Below are 17394 nucleotides of genomic sequence, written 5' to 3' on the forward strand. Positions count from 1 at the left end.
GTTAAGTCAGTTTTTTCTTTTTATGTAATTGAACCGTTTGAAACGTTTAGACATAGTCCATGTGTTGTACCAGCTCTTCTAACTCCAAAAAAGGATGGATCTTGGGGGATGTGTGAGGATAGTAGAGCCATCAACATAATCACCATCAAGTATAGGCCTCCTATCCCTAGACTTGAGGATATGCTTGACATGCTAGCTGGCTCTAGTTGGTACTCCAAGATTGATTTGCGTAGGAGGTATCACCAAATTAGAATTAGACTAGGAGATGAGTGGAAAACGGCCTTAAAGACCCAAGATGGTTTATTTGGGTGGTTGGTCATGCCATTTGGACTTTCTAATGGGCCTAGCACTTTTATGAGGATTATGACACATATTCTATAGACATTCATAGGAAAGTTCCTAGTGGTCTACTTTAATGATATGCTAATCTATAATAAGTCTAGGGAAGAGCATTTGATACATCTTTATACGGTCTTTGCCACCTTGAGGGAAGCAAAGTTGTTTGCTAACCACATGAAGTGCAACTTCCAACAATCTAGTGTGCTTTTTCTTGTTTTTGTGATTTCTGTGCAAGGAATGCTCGTAGTTTCTAAGCTCTTTCTCTCAAAAGTCCTATGATCAAGCAAGCATTTCCTATGGCGCTTGAAGGACTATCTTGTTCCTTAAGATCTTTGGTGGTCGGCTTGTTAAGGGTCAAAATGATGTTCTTATCTTTGTGCCTAAATGCATACGTGTTTTCCCTACCATGATTGGTGACATCATGATCAAATAACCATGGTCGCCCTAACAGGACATGGGCCACATCCATCAAAGTACATCACAGTAGACCCTATCCTTGTAATCTCCCATCTCGATGGGTACAAGACATCTCTTGGTAATGGGTAGATTTGTCGTGTTTACCCAATTCACCTTAAAAGGATGAGGGAGTGGCTCTCCTTTAAGGTTTAATCTTCCTAGAGCAGCCTTGGAGATCACATTCATGCTACTACCCCTGTCAATAACGAGCTTACATGTCCTCTCTCCACAACGAATGCAAGTGTGGAAAATAGTGGTCTGCTTCCACTTCTCACTATCCATGGTTGTGGATAAGGCACACCTAACCACACTAACATGGTGGTCATCCTCCTTAAAATGATCTACAAGTTCAACCCAATCTCTCGAGTATTCAACAACATCTACAACTTGATCCTCACAATTGGAAAAATCATTAGTCTCATGTTCTAAAGCTAAAGCTCGTTGGTGGCAACTTGCAGCAATATGACCTTTGGCACGACAACAGTGGTGCTGCACATATGAGCTATTAGCTTGAGGAATACTAGGTCCACTAGAGCAAACAACATGATGTGACTCTATTTGCTTTGCAGAACTCTCTCTAGGGGTATACTGAGGGATGGTAGGCCTAGGGTGAGGAAAGGATTTGGATTGATGTGACTCACTCGCCTGAGATGAAGACCTATGAGAGCTCTTTAGGAACCTTTCGATTGTGAGCATTTTTTGATAGGCTGTCTCTGAAGACTCTAGAGAGAACAACTCAACCTCTCGCCTGACATCCTCCTTAAGACCATTCACAAACCTAGCTACAGTGTGATGTGTGACCCCAACAACACCACTCCTAAGCATCAGTGCCTCAAATTGATAAATGTAGCTAGCTACAGTAGTGGTTTGTTTATGGTTCAAGAGCTTGCTGAAAAACGGTCTCATCACTTCCCACCGGGTAAAAGGAGGTTCAACTAATCGTTCTAAGGTTTGTTGTACATTTTCCTAATACTTTTTTTCCGGTCCTACAAGTTTTATCTTGGAAAACTGAACTTTATCCTCACCCCGTATACAGTACCAATTAAAGAAGTCCTCCATCTCAAATATCCGGTCTAGAAAGGAGCTTGGGTTGAGTTTCCCATCATAAGAACACACATCCACCTTGACCTTTTTTGTCACATCTCCATAGTCTTCCCAACCGTGCCTAGGGGAATGTGGAGCATGCCTAGGGTTAGGTTGGTACTCCACATCATTAAACTCTTTAAGGTTACCTTCCTCAAACTAACCTGAGGCTGGAAGGGCTGAACTGGCCTACCAGTCTGTTTTGGAGCCTGACTCATATTGTTAGGTACTAAAGAAACCTTAGGAATAAGAAGGATACTTGGGTTGACCCTATTGAATTTGGGGAGTCGTTAGGGTGCCTAACTAATGACTCTATGTCTTCCACATAGGCCTTTTGTCTAACATCTTCAAGACTTGGTCAAAATGCTGTGTGAGAAGCTCAAACTTTTGGTCCACAGACTCTTGAAGAGTGTCTAATCAGGTAGGCAAGAACTGGGTGTCATTGGGTGCAAGTTTAGTGGAATTTGGGTCAATGATTTTGTTGGTGACCATGGTTAATGCAATATGCTACAATTATGTTGAGGAGGACTAAATTTGGCTATGTAGATATGAATCCTAAAATTACTACAATGCACAAACGTAAAGCTGTAGAACATAATGCATATGAATGGTTATAGTCTCACATAGCATAACAACATGGGATTAATTATGTATGGACGTGAACAAGGATGCAATGATGAGTTAGCTAGGGGAATTTGCAGAAAGAAGGGCAGATTTATATATATATATATATATATAAATATATTTATTTATTTATTTATTTTAGGGTAATAAGAAACTTGGAATTATGCAGCTGCAAATTTTCCCTAGTCATACAAACAATAGTTAAGAAAATGTGAGAGTTTGTTCACTCTGCCAAGGAACTGGAGCATAAAATGAGTTTACCATCGAATCCCAATGTTAGTCCAGCAATTTGTCAAGCCCCTACTCTTTGATTCTCAAGAAAACAACCATCAAATAGTAGTTGGAACTTGATCTGAATGTTGACAACTCGTCAAAAGTCCGAAATTTGCTCGTGCAGCCCAATATTGGGCTGTATTTGATCCTAGGAATGCAAATAAAACTTGATAGCTCAATTTCTCCTTATAAAGTTTCGTAATCTCAGGAAACAATTCAAATTCTCGAGGCAAGAAGCAATATATCGCGGGCTTGGGCAAAATAAGGGAATTCCAACAACTTACCCATCCGCGTGGCCAGTGCGTGGAGTGCGTGAGCTGTTGATGATGGACCTCTAGTGATGGGGTTCTGACTGGTGGTAGATCAGGAGTAGGGATTCCAATGATGGTGGAGGTGTAGCAAAACAAATGCAAGAAATAGGGGATTTAGGGGGGGAGTTGGCTGGAAAGGTTTTAGGTGGCATGTGGGGGCCACTCCCTTGTTAGATGGAGTTGATATTGTAGGGGAAGGGATTTCAGGGCTGTCTAATTGTGGTGGTAAGGGAGTTGTTGTGGTTTGGTTGGTGGAAAAAGGTGCTCGAATTTTAGGGACACAATTGGTATTTTTTGGGAAGTTTTGGTAGTGCTACAGTGTTTGAATTTCTTGGAATTATGACTTTGAATTGCTGCATGGTGATTGTGGTGTGCTTTGATACCAATTTGATGCGGGACAAATATTAGAATTTATATGTATAGATATAATTGAGACAACTAGAAGAAGAAGGAGAGGAAGAAGAAGGTAAAAAGAAGAGAAGAAGAAGGGAAGTAGTAGAAGTAATGGGGAGACGGAACATAGAGAGAAGAATAGAGAAGGGGAAGAATAGAACAGAATAAAGATGAGAGACAAAATCAGAAGAGAGAAAAGAGAAGCAAGAAGAAGAAGAAGAAAGTGATGATGATGATGATGAGAACTTGCAAGGGAGAGAGAGAAATTGCAATCTAATTCAAAACAATAACTGTACATCCACCAGCATGTCCATCACTTAAACCACTAATACAACTAACACATATTTACAAATAGGACCCAACTAAACACATAACTACAAATGCTAAAAGAAGTCTCTAAAAAAATACAAAGAGGTCCTCCATACACATATTTCCTAAACCCATGCCTAAAATACGTGTGTTGAATGGGTGACCTAGAGGGTATAGGTTGTCCGCCATCAAAGCGTCACCTTATTAAAGCCTTGGATTCTACCCTTTTTCAGGAAGACATAAGCTAGAGATAGAAATCTAGGGTCCAAATTTTTCCACAGGGTGGCTAATGAGAGGAGGATGACAAACTTTATCAATGAATTGGAGATAAACTCCGGAGTTGTGGTGTGTGACTCCAAAAGTATTGGAGAGGAGATTACAAACTTATATAGAAGTTTGTATACTGTAAGTCACAAGCATGGATTGATTTTAGAGTCCTAAACCTCACTATTTGTTGGAGAGGCCTTTTTGACTTGGAGGAAGTTAGGGGGCCGGGGGGGGGGGGGGGAGGCGGCTATGTTTGAGATGGAAAGAGATAAAGCTCCTGGTCTTGATTGTTTTACTTCCTTTCAGGGTGGATGGGAGGTGATTCAAGAGGATATTATTGAGTTTTCTCATGAGTTTCATTGGAATGGGGTGGTGGGGACGAGTGTTTACACCATGCCTTTATTGCTTTTGTTCGTAAAATAGAGTGTTCCAAGAAAGTGAGAGATATCAGCTTGATAAGTTGCTAGATTTTATAAAATCCCAACTAAGATTTTGTTTGAGAGGTTGCGGGAGGTGTTAGCGGGTACAATTACCTTGGAATAATGTACTTTTATTAGACAGATTTTAATGCTGTCTTGGTTGCAAATGAGGTGGAGGAGGACGTGCGGAGGAGCAGAGGGGTGTTAATTTTAGCTGGATTTTGAAAAAGCCTATGACAGTGAGGTGGAGTTTTTTGGACAATGTGATGAGTAGGAAGGGCTTTGGAGGAAATGTATCAAAGGTTGCTTATCCTCGGTGCCTATATTTGTCATTGTAAATGGTCAACTGAGGTAGTATTTAAAGGTTTGCGGGGGTTGAGACAAGGGATCCCTTATCCCCTTTTCTTTTCACTCTAGCTGTTGATTTGCTGAGTTGTATGTTAAAACATGCTCAAAGCCTTGATGTGATTCACGACCTTAAGGTTGGTGTGGAGGGCATTGTGGTTTCACACCTTGCTAGATACCCTTCTCTTAAGGGCAATGTTGTGAAATTTTAAAATTTCTAACCCTACTTAATATTTTTGAGAAAATTTTGGTATTAAAGATCAACATGTCTCGGATTGGGGTTGTGGGTTTGAACATCAAAAGGGGTGAACTTGATGTTTTCACTAATTTAGCTGGTTGTACTATAATAGATTGGCCTCTTGCTTATTTGGGTCTCTGTTTAGGTGGTAATCCTTATTCTTCTACTTCTTGGTTTGGTGGTGAAGGGAGTGAGGAGCAACCGGGAAGGTTGGAATAGGGTGTGTGCGTATTTTTAGGTGGTTGCATTACTCTCATTGATGCTGTTCTTTCTAGTACTTCCATTAATTTTGTCTCTCTTAGAATTCGAGTGGGGTTGTTACTGCCTTGGAAAGGATTGTGATACATTTTTTGTGGTCGAGTATAGGGGAAGAGAGGAAAGATTATCTTGATTGTTTAGAGAAGGTTAGAAGGGGGGGTTGGGGCCTACGGATTTTGGTGTCTAAAAACATCTCATTAGCTGGAAAATGGTTGTGGAGGTTCTCCTTGGAGGTTGATTCCTTACGACACATAGTTATCAAAAGCAAGTATGGATCACACTGGAATGGTTGGGATATTGGAGGGGGTGGCAGTGTTTCTCACGCAAGCCCTTGGAAGTTTATTTCCTAGGTTGCTGACTTTTTTTATCCTCTTACCCATTTTTGTGTTGGGAAAAGGAATCTTATTCGATTCTGGGAGGATGTTTGGGTGGGTGAGGTTTTGTTGTAGTCTTTGGTCCCTCATCTTTTTTTAGACCGTCTTCGATGCATAATGCATCGATTAATGCTTTTTATTCTTTTAAGGGGGTTCTCTCTCCTGGGATTTTCATTTTTTCAGGAATCTCAATGGGAGAGAGGTTAATGATTTAACCATTTTGTTGAGAGTGCTGGAATCCTTTGCACCTCGAATGGGGAGTGATTTGAGGATTTGCTTCGTTGATTATTTGCCACTAAATTCTCTCTCATTTGTTGAAAATTCTGAGCCCTTCGTATTTTCCCTTGAGCCATTTTATTTTGAAGGCTAAGGCTCCCCTTGAAATCAGGGTTTTATGTGGATTATGGATCTTAATAAGCTTAATAACAATGCTAAGTGAGGAGGCCTTTCAAGGCTATTATTCTTGATATTTGTATTACGTGTTTGAAGGCGAATGAAACTAGTGGCCACTCGTTTCTTCATTGTTGGGTGGCTAAGCGACTTTGGGTTTGTCTATTTTCGTTTTTTGGGAAAACTTGGTGATGCCATGGACTTTGATACTTTTTTGTTGATGTGATACATGGGTTTTTGGAGGAGTAAGAAAGGAATAATCCTATGGAGGTGTGCAGTTTTCGCTCTGTTTTTTGGACCATGTCGTTTGAAAGCAATGCAAGGAAATTTTGTTTTTTTTTTTTAATGACAAAACAAATCCCTTACATTTTCTTTTGGATAGAGTTATCTTTTTGGCTCATTATTTGGGTTTTCTTTCAAAGAATTTATTATTAGATATTCAGTGGGATTGAAATTAGGCTGTCATGCAATTGTTTTTATTTTTCTATTTTTTTCTTTTTGTATTTATGAAGATTACTTACCCTCCTTGGTAATTTTCTTTCTTTTCTTTTGATGAATTTCTTTTTCTATCCCAAAAAAGGGAGGAAAGAATGAAACTATGAACATTATAAATGTTTTATCGGATTTACTCCCACTCCTCCATCTCATAAATCCTGGGTCCTCCACTTATTCAGACTGTTGGGGAATATTTTCAATGAATCTGCATATAGTAATAGTTTTATGTGTTTTTTTTTCTTTTTTGATGGTATGTGTGTGATCCTATGAAGTTGTTTGGTATCATCACACACTTGACAGTTTGAAGTTCAAACCTTGCATGTGCTATGATTGAGCCTGACCAAAGGAACCTTTTAATGCCTTTAATTATAACTCATTAAATTCTGTAGGAGGTTCATTTACTTAATATAATATTTCAAAGAAAATTGAAAAAAAAAAGCACCACACAATTACTCCAAAACATAAAAGCTTTATTTAGGTCCAACTAGATTCAAAGACTAGTAATTCCTATCTTCTTTTCCTTTTGTGTGTTATACATTTTGTCTTGCCTATTATAGTGCTGCCGTTGTACTTAGGTTGAGCTTTGGATCGAATCTAATACAAGAATGCGTCTGTTTATGAACTTGGAATCAAGAGACAAATGGAATTTAGGAAATGGGTATTCTTGGATTTCCTGAAACTTTAAAGAAATCATGAATTTCATTGTGCTTCTTAATAATTTTGGGTTGCTGGGAATTGTATTGGATTTCAAACATATTTCCAATAGTTTTAAACATATAATTTGTTCCTGTGTCCATGGTTTTGAATATTAGATTTTTATTTCCTGAAGAAACCTCTTCTGTCCTCTGCTTGAACTGTTGCTAGCTATATGCAGAGACTCCTTCATTGCATTGACTGTTCTTTTTTGCCAGGCAGTTGTGGCACGTAGCTTCTGTAAAAGCCTTGATGTTTATGACCAAGATATTCATCTTCGGACTTTACGTACGTAAGTACTATGCATGGAGCCGAGTCTTCTTCTTCCTATTCTTTTCCTCCTCCAACTTTTTGGTCCATTGTGATGCAACCATGACAAAATCAAAATATGAAAATTTAAGAAAATAACTATCACGTGCAGACTCTTTTACATGATTGTTTTTTAAAGACTATGTTCAATCTTATGTGAGAGGGGAGATTTATTAAAGGCACTAGCCTATGTGGCCAAGGCGTTCAGGCAATGCAGAAAAGTGTCTCACTAGGGTACAGGCAAGGAGATATAAAAGCAGGCAACGGGCGCTTGAGCCACTCACCTCATTTATTTCCCTGTTGTTTCTTTAGTTTACAATTTGTCCCCTATAATAGCACTTTGATAAAGCAAGAGGGGTTATTCTTTCACGTTAAATGAAAAATGATATCAGCCTCTTATAATTGCCCCTTCTTTGTAATGTGATTATTCTCGAAGGAAGAAAAATTGGAAGTAGACTAAGACAACAAAAGAGGACAGTAGTCAATAAAATGTGCTCAAAGTCTTTTAATTTTTGCGGTTCATTATCTCTCCGTCTTCCCCCCTCCCTACTATATACAGCCAGCCAGTGTCGTTTTTTTTTTTTTTTTTTTCCCCAGCCTATTAACTTATATTTTGGATGATTGTCTTTATTTATGCACCCAGTCCTTATTTTATGATATGGGATTATTTTTAGTTGATGAACTTTGTTTTGTGATGATTGTTAATGCACTACTTTTTGTCACATTGGAAAGGAAAATATAGGATATTACAGGATACATGGAGGCCATGGATATGGAGATTAAAATGAGGCTGGTGATACAATCTTAGATTTTGCCATGTCTTACGATTTGGTTATATTGAATATCTGTTTTATAAAAAGAAAGAACGCTTAATAACTTTCAAGAGTCGGTATAATAAAAGCCAAATAAATTTCTTCTTAAATAATAATGGGGATCGTCTATCTTGTAAGGATTGTCAAGTTATTCCAAGTGAAAATTTGCCTACATAACATATAGTTTTAGTATTAGATATACATATTAAAAATAGAAGAGTAGCAGCATAAATCAACACAAGAAGTAAAATGAACAAAGAGTGTGATTGGACAGTAGGGGATAAGGTTGATCCAAATATTGTTTGAAATAAATTGAAAAATCTTTCATAAGGATAGAAAAAGAAGTTTTAGGTGAGTTCAAAGGAAGATGCTCAGGTAGTAAAGAAAGTTGGTGGTGGGGTCAAGAAGTCCAAAAAGCCGTTAAGATAAAAAAAAAATTGGTATAAAATATGGCAAAATCGTAGGAATATAGAAAATATTACGATACTTTATATTAGTGATTTTAAAGGCATTTTTGAGGGGCGCCTTGAGGCATTTTAGTGGAAAAACGCACCAAGGCATAAGTGAAAAGGCGTAACCAGGGCCAACTCTTCATTTAGGCAAATGAGGTGCTTGCCTAGGGCCCCAAAAACCAAAATTTTTTTTTAATATAATAATATTAATATTATTTATGAAATTCTGTTTGGTGAGATTAATTTTAAATAAAAATAAAAATTAAATAAAATACTAAAGATTTCTAATTAAATCATTGCGTTTGCTGAAATTAATTTTAAATAAAAATAAAAAATAAACAAAATATTAATGATCCCTAATTAAATCATTCATCTAGGGCCCCGTATTGTGAAGAGCCGCTCCTGGGCGTAACTCCATAAAAGCGTATGCATCAGGTAAAAAGGCATACGCATCAGACAAAAACCCTGGCTTTTTTACGCCTCAGCGTCAAGGCGTACGTCTTTCGGTATTGCATTGAAACCCTATCCTCCCTCTCTCTCCCGCGAAGCTTCTTTTCCTTTGCTTTGTCGACGAAGCCTGACAAAGCATCTGCTCTCTCTTTGAAGCCTCAACGAAGCCACTACTCTCTCTTTCGAAGTCTCTGTTCGACGGGTATGACCATATTATTTTTACAATGAACCAGAGTTGACTAAATGAATTTTAAAAATTATTCCCATTTTCTCATGAAAGTTTGGTTCAAAGTTGGAGAACTTTCAGGTGTCTCCCAAACAGCCCCTTAACAGGCTGGAGAAATTTGTAATTTGGCTTTTTCTCTTCTGTTTGAAAACTTATGTCTTATTTTTAATACTTAAGAATAATGTTTCTATTTTTTTCTCCATTATTCTAACATTTTTATCATTTTTATACTATATATAATTTTTTCTATTTTATTAATTATTTTTAAAAATATAGTCCCAAAATGCTTACACCTCGCCTTGCGTAGGGTAAAACGCCTTGCCTTTTAAAACACTGCTTTATATACTAAACTTGATACAAAACAAGGAGAAAAAGACATTTATAAACTTGCTAGAGTTAGAGAAAGAAAATGCAAAGATTTAGGTGATGTAAAATGTATAACGGACGAGAATGATAATGTCTTAATTAAAGAAGAAGACATAAAAGAGAGTCGGCGGAGATAATTTGATAAATTGTTTAATGAAAATCAAAATGAAAGATTGAACTTGGAAGTGACAAATGAAGAGAAGACTAAAAATAATAGATTTATTTGCAAAATTAGAGTCCTTGAAGTTAAGATGGCATTAAAAAAGATGATGAGTGGGAAATATATAGGACTAGAAAAAATAACAATTGAAGTTTGGAGATGTTAGGGGATTGAGGAATTATTTGGTTAACTAATCTGTTCAACACTATTATAAAAACTAAGAAAATGCCAGAGGAATGAAGAAAAAGTATGTTAGTACCTTTGTACAAAAACAAAGGCAATATTCAAAACTGTAATAACTATTGTGGAATTAAGATTATGAGTCATTCGATGAAATTATGAGAAAGTGTAATTGAATATAGAATAAGATTAGAAACGAAGATTTTAGAAAATCAATTTAGTTTTATCCATTAAGAAGTTTAATGGAAAAGTTAAGGGGAAAGAAGAGGGACTTGCAAGCATATGGTTTTTATTGACCTAGCTAAAGCTTATGATAGAGTACCTATGAAAGTTCTTTGGTGGGTCTTAGAAAAGAAGGGAGTTCATAGTGGATATATGGAGGTTATTAAGGATATGTATGATAGAGTAGAGACTAGCGTTAGGACTGTAGGAGGAGAATCTAGAAGGATTTTCCAATCACAATAGGTGTATATCAAGGTTCTACTTTGATTCCTTACCTTTTTACTTCAATAATTGATGAACTAACTAGAAATATCCAAAATAAGATCCCTTGGTATATGTTGTTTGCAAATGATAGTGTGTTAATTGATAATAGAGGAGCAGAGTGAAATCTAAGCTAGAACTTTGGGGTGCCACATTAGAGTCTGAAGGGATTAGGATAAGTAGGAATACGACAAAATATATGAAATGCAATTTTAGTAATGTAAGGAGTAGCAAGAGAGAGAAGATTAAATTTGATAATCAAGAGATTAATATAGATTTAGATATTTTGGATCTATTATGCAAGTTGAAGGAGAAATTGAAGATGATGTAGAACATAGAATTAAAACAGGTTGGGTAAAATGGAGGAGTGGGTTAGATGTGTTGTGTGATCGTAGGATACGCTTAAAATTAAAAGGAAAGTTTTATAAGACGACTATAAGGCCAGCTATGCTTTATGGTTCAGAATGTTGGGCAACTAAGAAACATGTACAAAAAATAAAAGTTGCTGAGATGCGAATTGTAAAATGGATGAGTGGTTTAACATTAAAAGATAAAGTAAGAAATGAGTAGATACTCAATAATTTGGGCATAGTGTTGGCTGAAAACAAGATAAGGGAGGGGCTTGGGCATTTGAAACGCAGGCCTAGTAGAGTACTTGTGAAGAGTGAGATAGTTATTGTTTTTGGCATGAAAATAGGTAAAGGTAGGCCTAAAATAACTTGGAATCAGGTAGTGAGGAAGGATTTAACAACCCTTAATCTAATAGAGGAAAACACTCTTGATTGGGTGAATTGACAGAAAATGATTCATGACCACAAGTAGTGGGACTTAAGGCTTCTTGTTGTTGTTACTGCATTAATTAACATTCAGTATACAATAATTTCTACTTAATAAAATAAGAAGCTTGTTTTGCTTAGGCAAGCACCTAGGATGGTGCCTAGTGCCCTAGGCAGTAAGTGATCGTCGTTCTTTGATTTCTTTTAACGGGAGGGGCTTTCCAATCTCTTGGAATCTTCATTTCAGGAGGCCTATGAAATAAAGGGAGATGGTGAAGCTGTCTTTTTTGTTGAATACTTGTAAATTATCCTTGTGTAGGGATGCTCGTTCTTGGTGTCTGGATCGTTTGGGGGTTTTATCTTGTAAATCATTCTTTGAAATTTTAACCTATTCAAATTATCCCTTTCCTCTTTATTCAGTTATTTGGAAGGTTAAAGTTCCCCCAATAATTAAAGCGTTTACTTCTTTGGTTATGCTGCAACAAATTAACACCAATAATTTGCTGCAGATTAGGAGACGTTTGAAGGTTCTCTCTCCAGATGTTTGTGTGCTCTGTTATAGGAATTCCGAAACAGCCTCTCACCTCTTTTTTCATTGTGATTTTGCATAGATAATTTGGAGTTAATTGTTCAGTGTTATGGAAGAGAGTTAGGCTGTCCTTTTTCAGTGGAAGATTTTTTAATCACTTCTTTTGCTGGCTTTGGAAGATGGAAGGAAAGGGCAGCTCTATGGAAGTGTAGTAAGTATGCATTTTGAGGTCTTTGTTTGGAACATAATGTGCGGATTTTTTCTGAGAAGAAGTTGAATTCGTATTTGGTGTGAGAAAAGATTCAGTTCTTGACTTCTTTATGGTGTATTGGGTTTGGAATTTTTAGAGAAGCTAGCTAAATAGGGAATGCAGGAGTTTGTTGGATTGATTTCTGTTTTTTGATGTTTCAATTTTTCTCTGGTTTGTTCCAAATTTTTTTGGGAGATGCCTTTTCTCCCCTTTGTAAATTCTCTTCTTATTAATGAATTTCTTTTCCTATCGAAAAAAATTATTAAAAGTGCTTTATATATATATATATGTATATATCTTAGAAGAATGATGAGAAAATACATCCCAATGATGGTAAAAGACAAGTGAAAAATATCTTACTATGAACAATGTGCGTGTGTGGGTATATATATGTCAAAAGATCAATATCAAGTACATTAAAATGCTTTAAAATGCTTAATATTGACTATTAATTAGGTTATTGAGAAATTGAGATCATTAAGATATATATATATTGTAGAAATCCCTATAGTTTAGGATTCATGCGTGATCTCTATAATTAAGGAATGATTCTTGACTGTCTTATTTTAGGCATGTACAGAAGGGGTGTTGGTCAATAGGGATTTCCGTGATTCTTGTATTTTTCTTTATTCTAGGATTTTATTTCCTTAACTTAGTTGCTCGTTACATGTTATATAGTAGGGCATATTGTACAGTTTTTTAAATTAAAAAAAGAAACAATATTCTTACAATTTCAACATGGTATCAGAGTTGGTTTTTTCCTAAACCAAGCTAACTATGGGGACAACTCCATCAATAGTCGAGAGTCGACAACCTCAGAGACTCAAATGAGTCGAACCAATGCCATCATCAGTTCGAATGGACTAGATGGCTCTTCTGTCCAACTATCGGCAGAAAAACTCAATGGGAAGAATTTCCGAGAATGGGCCCAGCTCGTGAAACTCGCTGTCGATGCCAAAGAAAAGCTCGGGTATCTTACCGGTGACTCAAAGAAACTTGATTCAATGAATGCTGTGTCACTCCAGCAATGGAGATCGGAGAATTCCTTGATTATCTCATGGCTTATCAACTCCATGAAGCCTACTATCGGGAAAACATATATGTTCCTACCCACAGCAAAAGAGGTGTGGGATGTAATCCGAGAAACCTACTCTGACGAGGAGAATGCTTCCCAGGTCTTTGAACTTTAGAAACGCCTATGGCAGATGAAACAAGGCGAGAGGGAGGTGACTATTGCATGGACATGCTGGCACTATGGCAAGAACTGGATTTAAGCTGCAAAGAATAATGGCACTGTGCTGAGGATAGTGTGCTGTTGAAGAAGAGATTGGAAAAGGAGAGAGTTTTTGAGTTCCTTGCAGGCCTTAATTGAGATTTAGATGATGTACGAGGAAGGATTCTCAGCCGCAGACCTCTACCATCCACTCGCGCAAAGTCATGTTGAAGGAAGCTACAACCACGGTACTAGAGGGCTCAACATTTGTATCCCGTGGGACCTACAGTGTGCCAAATACCAAGTAACCAAAGGGCCGCCTCTAGTGTGAACCTTGCCGCAAGCCTGGCCATTCCAAGGATAATTGTTGGGACATTCATGGCAAGCTAGCTGATTGGAAACCACAACAGAGCACCAAAACCAGAGGCAATCAAGCTTGTTCTGAGACTCAACCCAAGAGGCAACAAGTGGCGAGCAAAGACAGTGGCAGCAGCAGCACCTCCAGCCATGATCAACTACAGAAAATCATGGAGATGCTATCTGCTCTCCAAGCCTCGGGTTAGTCACCAAAAAATACTCCATCTGGTAATTTGGCGCACAGGTAATTTCTCACAAGCCCTATACACCTTTCGTAACCATTCACCCCGTATTATAGATTCTGGAGCCTCTGACCATATGATAGACTCTTATCACCTTTTCTTATCATATACCCCATGTGCTGGTAATCTAAGAGTCGAAATTGCCGACGGATCTCTTGCTCCTATTGCCGGCAAAGGGAATATTCGAATTTCTGACTCGATTACTTTAGAGTCTATTCTTCATGTTCCAAAATTATCTTGTAATATTTATTCTGTCAACCAACTCACTAAACACTCCAATTGCTTTGCAAAATTTATTTCTTCCCATTGTGTTTTTCAAGACCTGTCATCGGGGATGACGATTGGCAGTGCTAAGGAGTATGAGGGAATCTACTACTTCGAGGAAGCCAAAATGAGTGATCAGTGTCAAAGTGTTATTTTTAATTCTGTCTCTATCCCTAAGAATAGTGATCTAATGTTATGGCATTCTCGGTTGGGTCACCCCAATTTTCAGTACATGTGTCATTTATTTCCTTCGCTATGTTTGAATAAAATGTCTCTTGATGTTCAATGTGAAGTGTGTGAACTTGCAAAACACTGAAGAACTTCATTCCCAAAATCCAAATACAAACCCACAAAACCTTTCACAATCATTCATAGTGATGTATGGGGACCTTCCCGGATTTCTAATTGCACTCACACAAAATGGTTTGTGACATTCATTGATGATCACACTCATACGTGTTGGGTCTACTTGTTAAAAGATAAGTCTGAAGTACGTTCGGTGTTTATTAATTTTTATGCCATAGTCCAAACACAATTTCACACCAAGATTCAAATCTTGCGTACTGACAATGGCACGAAATATTTCAACCACACCTTGGGTCTCTTCCTTCAAGAAAAAGGGAAAATTCATCAAAGCTCATACGTTGATACCCCTAAACAAAATGGGGTTGTCGAACACAAAAATAGACACATTCTTGAGGTAGCACGAGCCTTAATGCTCACTACCCACATGCCTACAATGTTTTGGGGTGATGCTGCTCTAACAGCAACTTACCTTATCAATAGCATGCCTAGTCATGTTCTGTCCTATGCTACACCCCTTGACACTCTTCTTGAATTTTTTCCTACCACTCAGCTGGACTCCAATCTCCCTCATAGTTTATTTGGCTGCACTGCCTTTGTGCATGTGCATCCTCACCTGCGCACCAAGCTGGATTCTCGGGCCACCAAGTGTGTCTTCCTTGTGTATTCTCCATCCCAAAAAGGTTACAAGTGCTATGACCCTATTTCGTGTCGTCTCTTAATCAGCCTTGATGTCACCTTTTTCTAGGCCACTGCAGTCTATCCCATGTCTTCTATTCCGGGGGAGAATGTGAGCGAATCTCAGACTTAGAATAATTCCAGTGGTGACATGTTTTTCCTAGACTTTCCTCTCACCAATCTACCATCCTCCTCCACTTTCTTTCCAGTCACAGAAGGAAACTTAAACTCAGGGGGAGAGATAGAACAATAGAATAATAAGGACACACTAGTCTGCTCACGAAGGCCGAACCCAAGTGATAATGAAAAACTCATACCTAAAGCACCAAGAGAGTTAGAATTGGTGGCAGCTCCGAGCAACCAAGAGCCCAACCAAGAACCTCCAAAAAACCCAGAATAGGTAATAGAACCTACTCCTAATAAATATGATGATATTGATTAGCCCATTGCTCTCAGAAAACATTCTCGTTCATGTACCCTTCATCCAATTGAAAAATTTGTGTCTTATAATACCTTGTCCACAGGATACCGTGCCTATACTTCTAACCTTGACAGGGTCAAGATTCCAAAGAACATTGAGGAGGCACTTGAAATTCCAGAATGGAGAGAGGCTGTAATGGAGGAGATAAGGGCATTGGAAAAGAATGGAACATGGGAGGTTATGAATTTGCCACGAGGAAAGAGACTAGTAGGCTGCAAACGGGTATTCACTATAAAATACCGAGCAGATGGGACAGTTGAAAGATACATGGCCTGGTTGGTTGCAAAAGATTTACTTAGACCTATGACATCGATCACACAGAAACCTTTGCACCCGTGGCAAAGTTGAACACTTTGACTGGCCACTTCAACCTCTTGACATAAAAATGCATTCCTAAATGGTGAGCTGGAAGAAGAAGTGTACACGACATTACCCCATGGATTTAGTAAAAGGGGCCAGGAAAACGAAGTCTGTAAATTGAGAAAGTCCTTATATGGACTCAAACAATCTCCCAGGGCATGGTTTGATAGATTTACAAAGGTGATAAAAGGAGAGGGATATTGTCAAGGACAGTCTGACCATACTATGTTTTTCTAACAAAAAAATGGGAAGAAGACTATTTTGATTGTGTATGTAGACGACATTATCCTCACCGGAGATGACATTGAGGAAATGGGAAGATTGAAGAAAGTTCTAGCCATAGAATTCAATGTGAAGGATTTGGGGCAAATGCGATACTTTCTAGGGATGGAGGTAGCTAGATCAAAGAAGGGAATTAGTGTTTCACAACGAAAATACACCCTTGATCTCCTGATCGAAACAGGCATGCTAGGTTGCAAACCAAGCGACACACCTATTGAAGCTGGAAAAAGAACAGAAGATGTTGGGAAGCCAGTAGATAGGGAGAAATATCAAAGATTAGTCGGCAAACTAATCTACTTGTCACATACCAGACCAGACATAGCTTTCGCAGTAAGTGTAGCAAGTCAGCATATGCAATCTCCAAAAGAAGCACACCAGGAAGCAGCCTTCAGGATCCTAAGATATCTAAAGGGATCTCCAGGGAAAGGCTTATTGTTCAAGCGAAGTGAACAAAAGGAAGTGGCAATATTCACTGATGTTGATTGGGCTGGCTCTACAGAGGATAGAAGATCCACGACTGGATACTGCTCCTTTGTATGGGGAGATCTGGTCACTTGGAGAAGAAAGAAACAAAATGTTGTAGCAAGGAGCAGTGCAAAAGCAGAATTCAAACTTGTTGCTCAGGGAATATGTGAAGGATTATGGCTGCAGAGGCTATTGGAAGAACTACATGCTGAGTTAGAGTTACTAATCAAGTTGTACTGTGATAATAAGGCAGCTATTAGTATCTCTCTCAATCCTGTCTAGCATGACAGAACCAAACATGTGGAAGTTGACATACACTTCATTAAAGAAAAGGTGGAAGAAGGAACTATTCGCATGACATATGTCCCTACTAAGGAGCAAATTGCAGACACATTCACCAAGGGACTACCTCGGCAGCTCTTTGAGGATTTCATTGGCACGTTGGATATGATCAACATCTATGATTCAACTTGAGAGGGAGTGTAGAAA

General features: G+C 38.1%; 1 protein-coding gene across 7 annotated transcripts in view; it reads left to right on the forward strand.

Annotated features, from left to right (window-relative positions):
* LOC131161771 (uncharacterized) overlaps positions 1-17394 on the forward strand; it is a 147601-nt gene that overhangs the window by 62080 nt on the left and 68127 nt on the right. For all 7 annotated transcript variants that reach the window (XR_009138616.1, XM_058117730.1, XM_058117728.1 and 4 more), the window contains one exon: positions 7486-7559. Coding sequence is in view for 6 of the 7 variants with exons in the window: in XM_058117730.1 (XP_057973713.1) it covers positions 7486-7559 (74 nt within the window). In the remaining variant the exon portion in view is untranslated. The remainder of the gene's footprint in view (positions 1-7485; positions 7560-17394) is intronic.

This window comes from Malania oleifera, chromosome 8 (assembly GCF_029873635.1).
Source record: "Malania oleifera isolate guangnan ecotype guangnan chromosome 8, ASM2987363v1, whole genome shotgun sequence".
In the NCBI taxonomy this organism is placed as follows: domain Eukaryota; kingdom Viridiplantae; phylum Streptophyta; class Magnoliopsida; order Santalales; family Ximeniaceae; genus Malania; species Malania oleifera.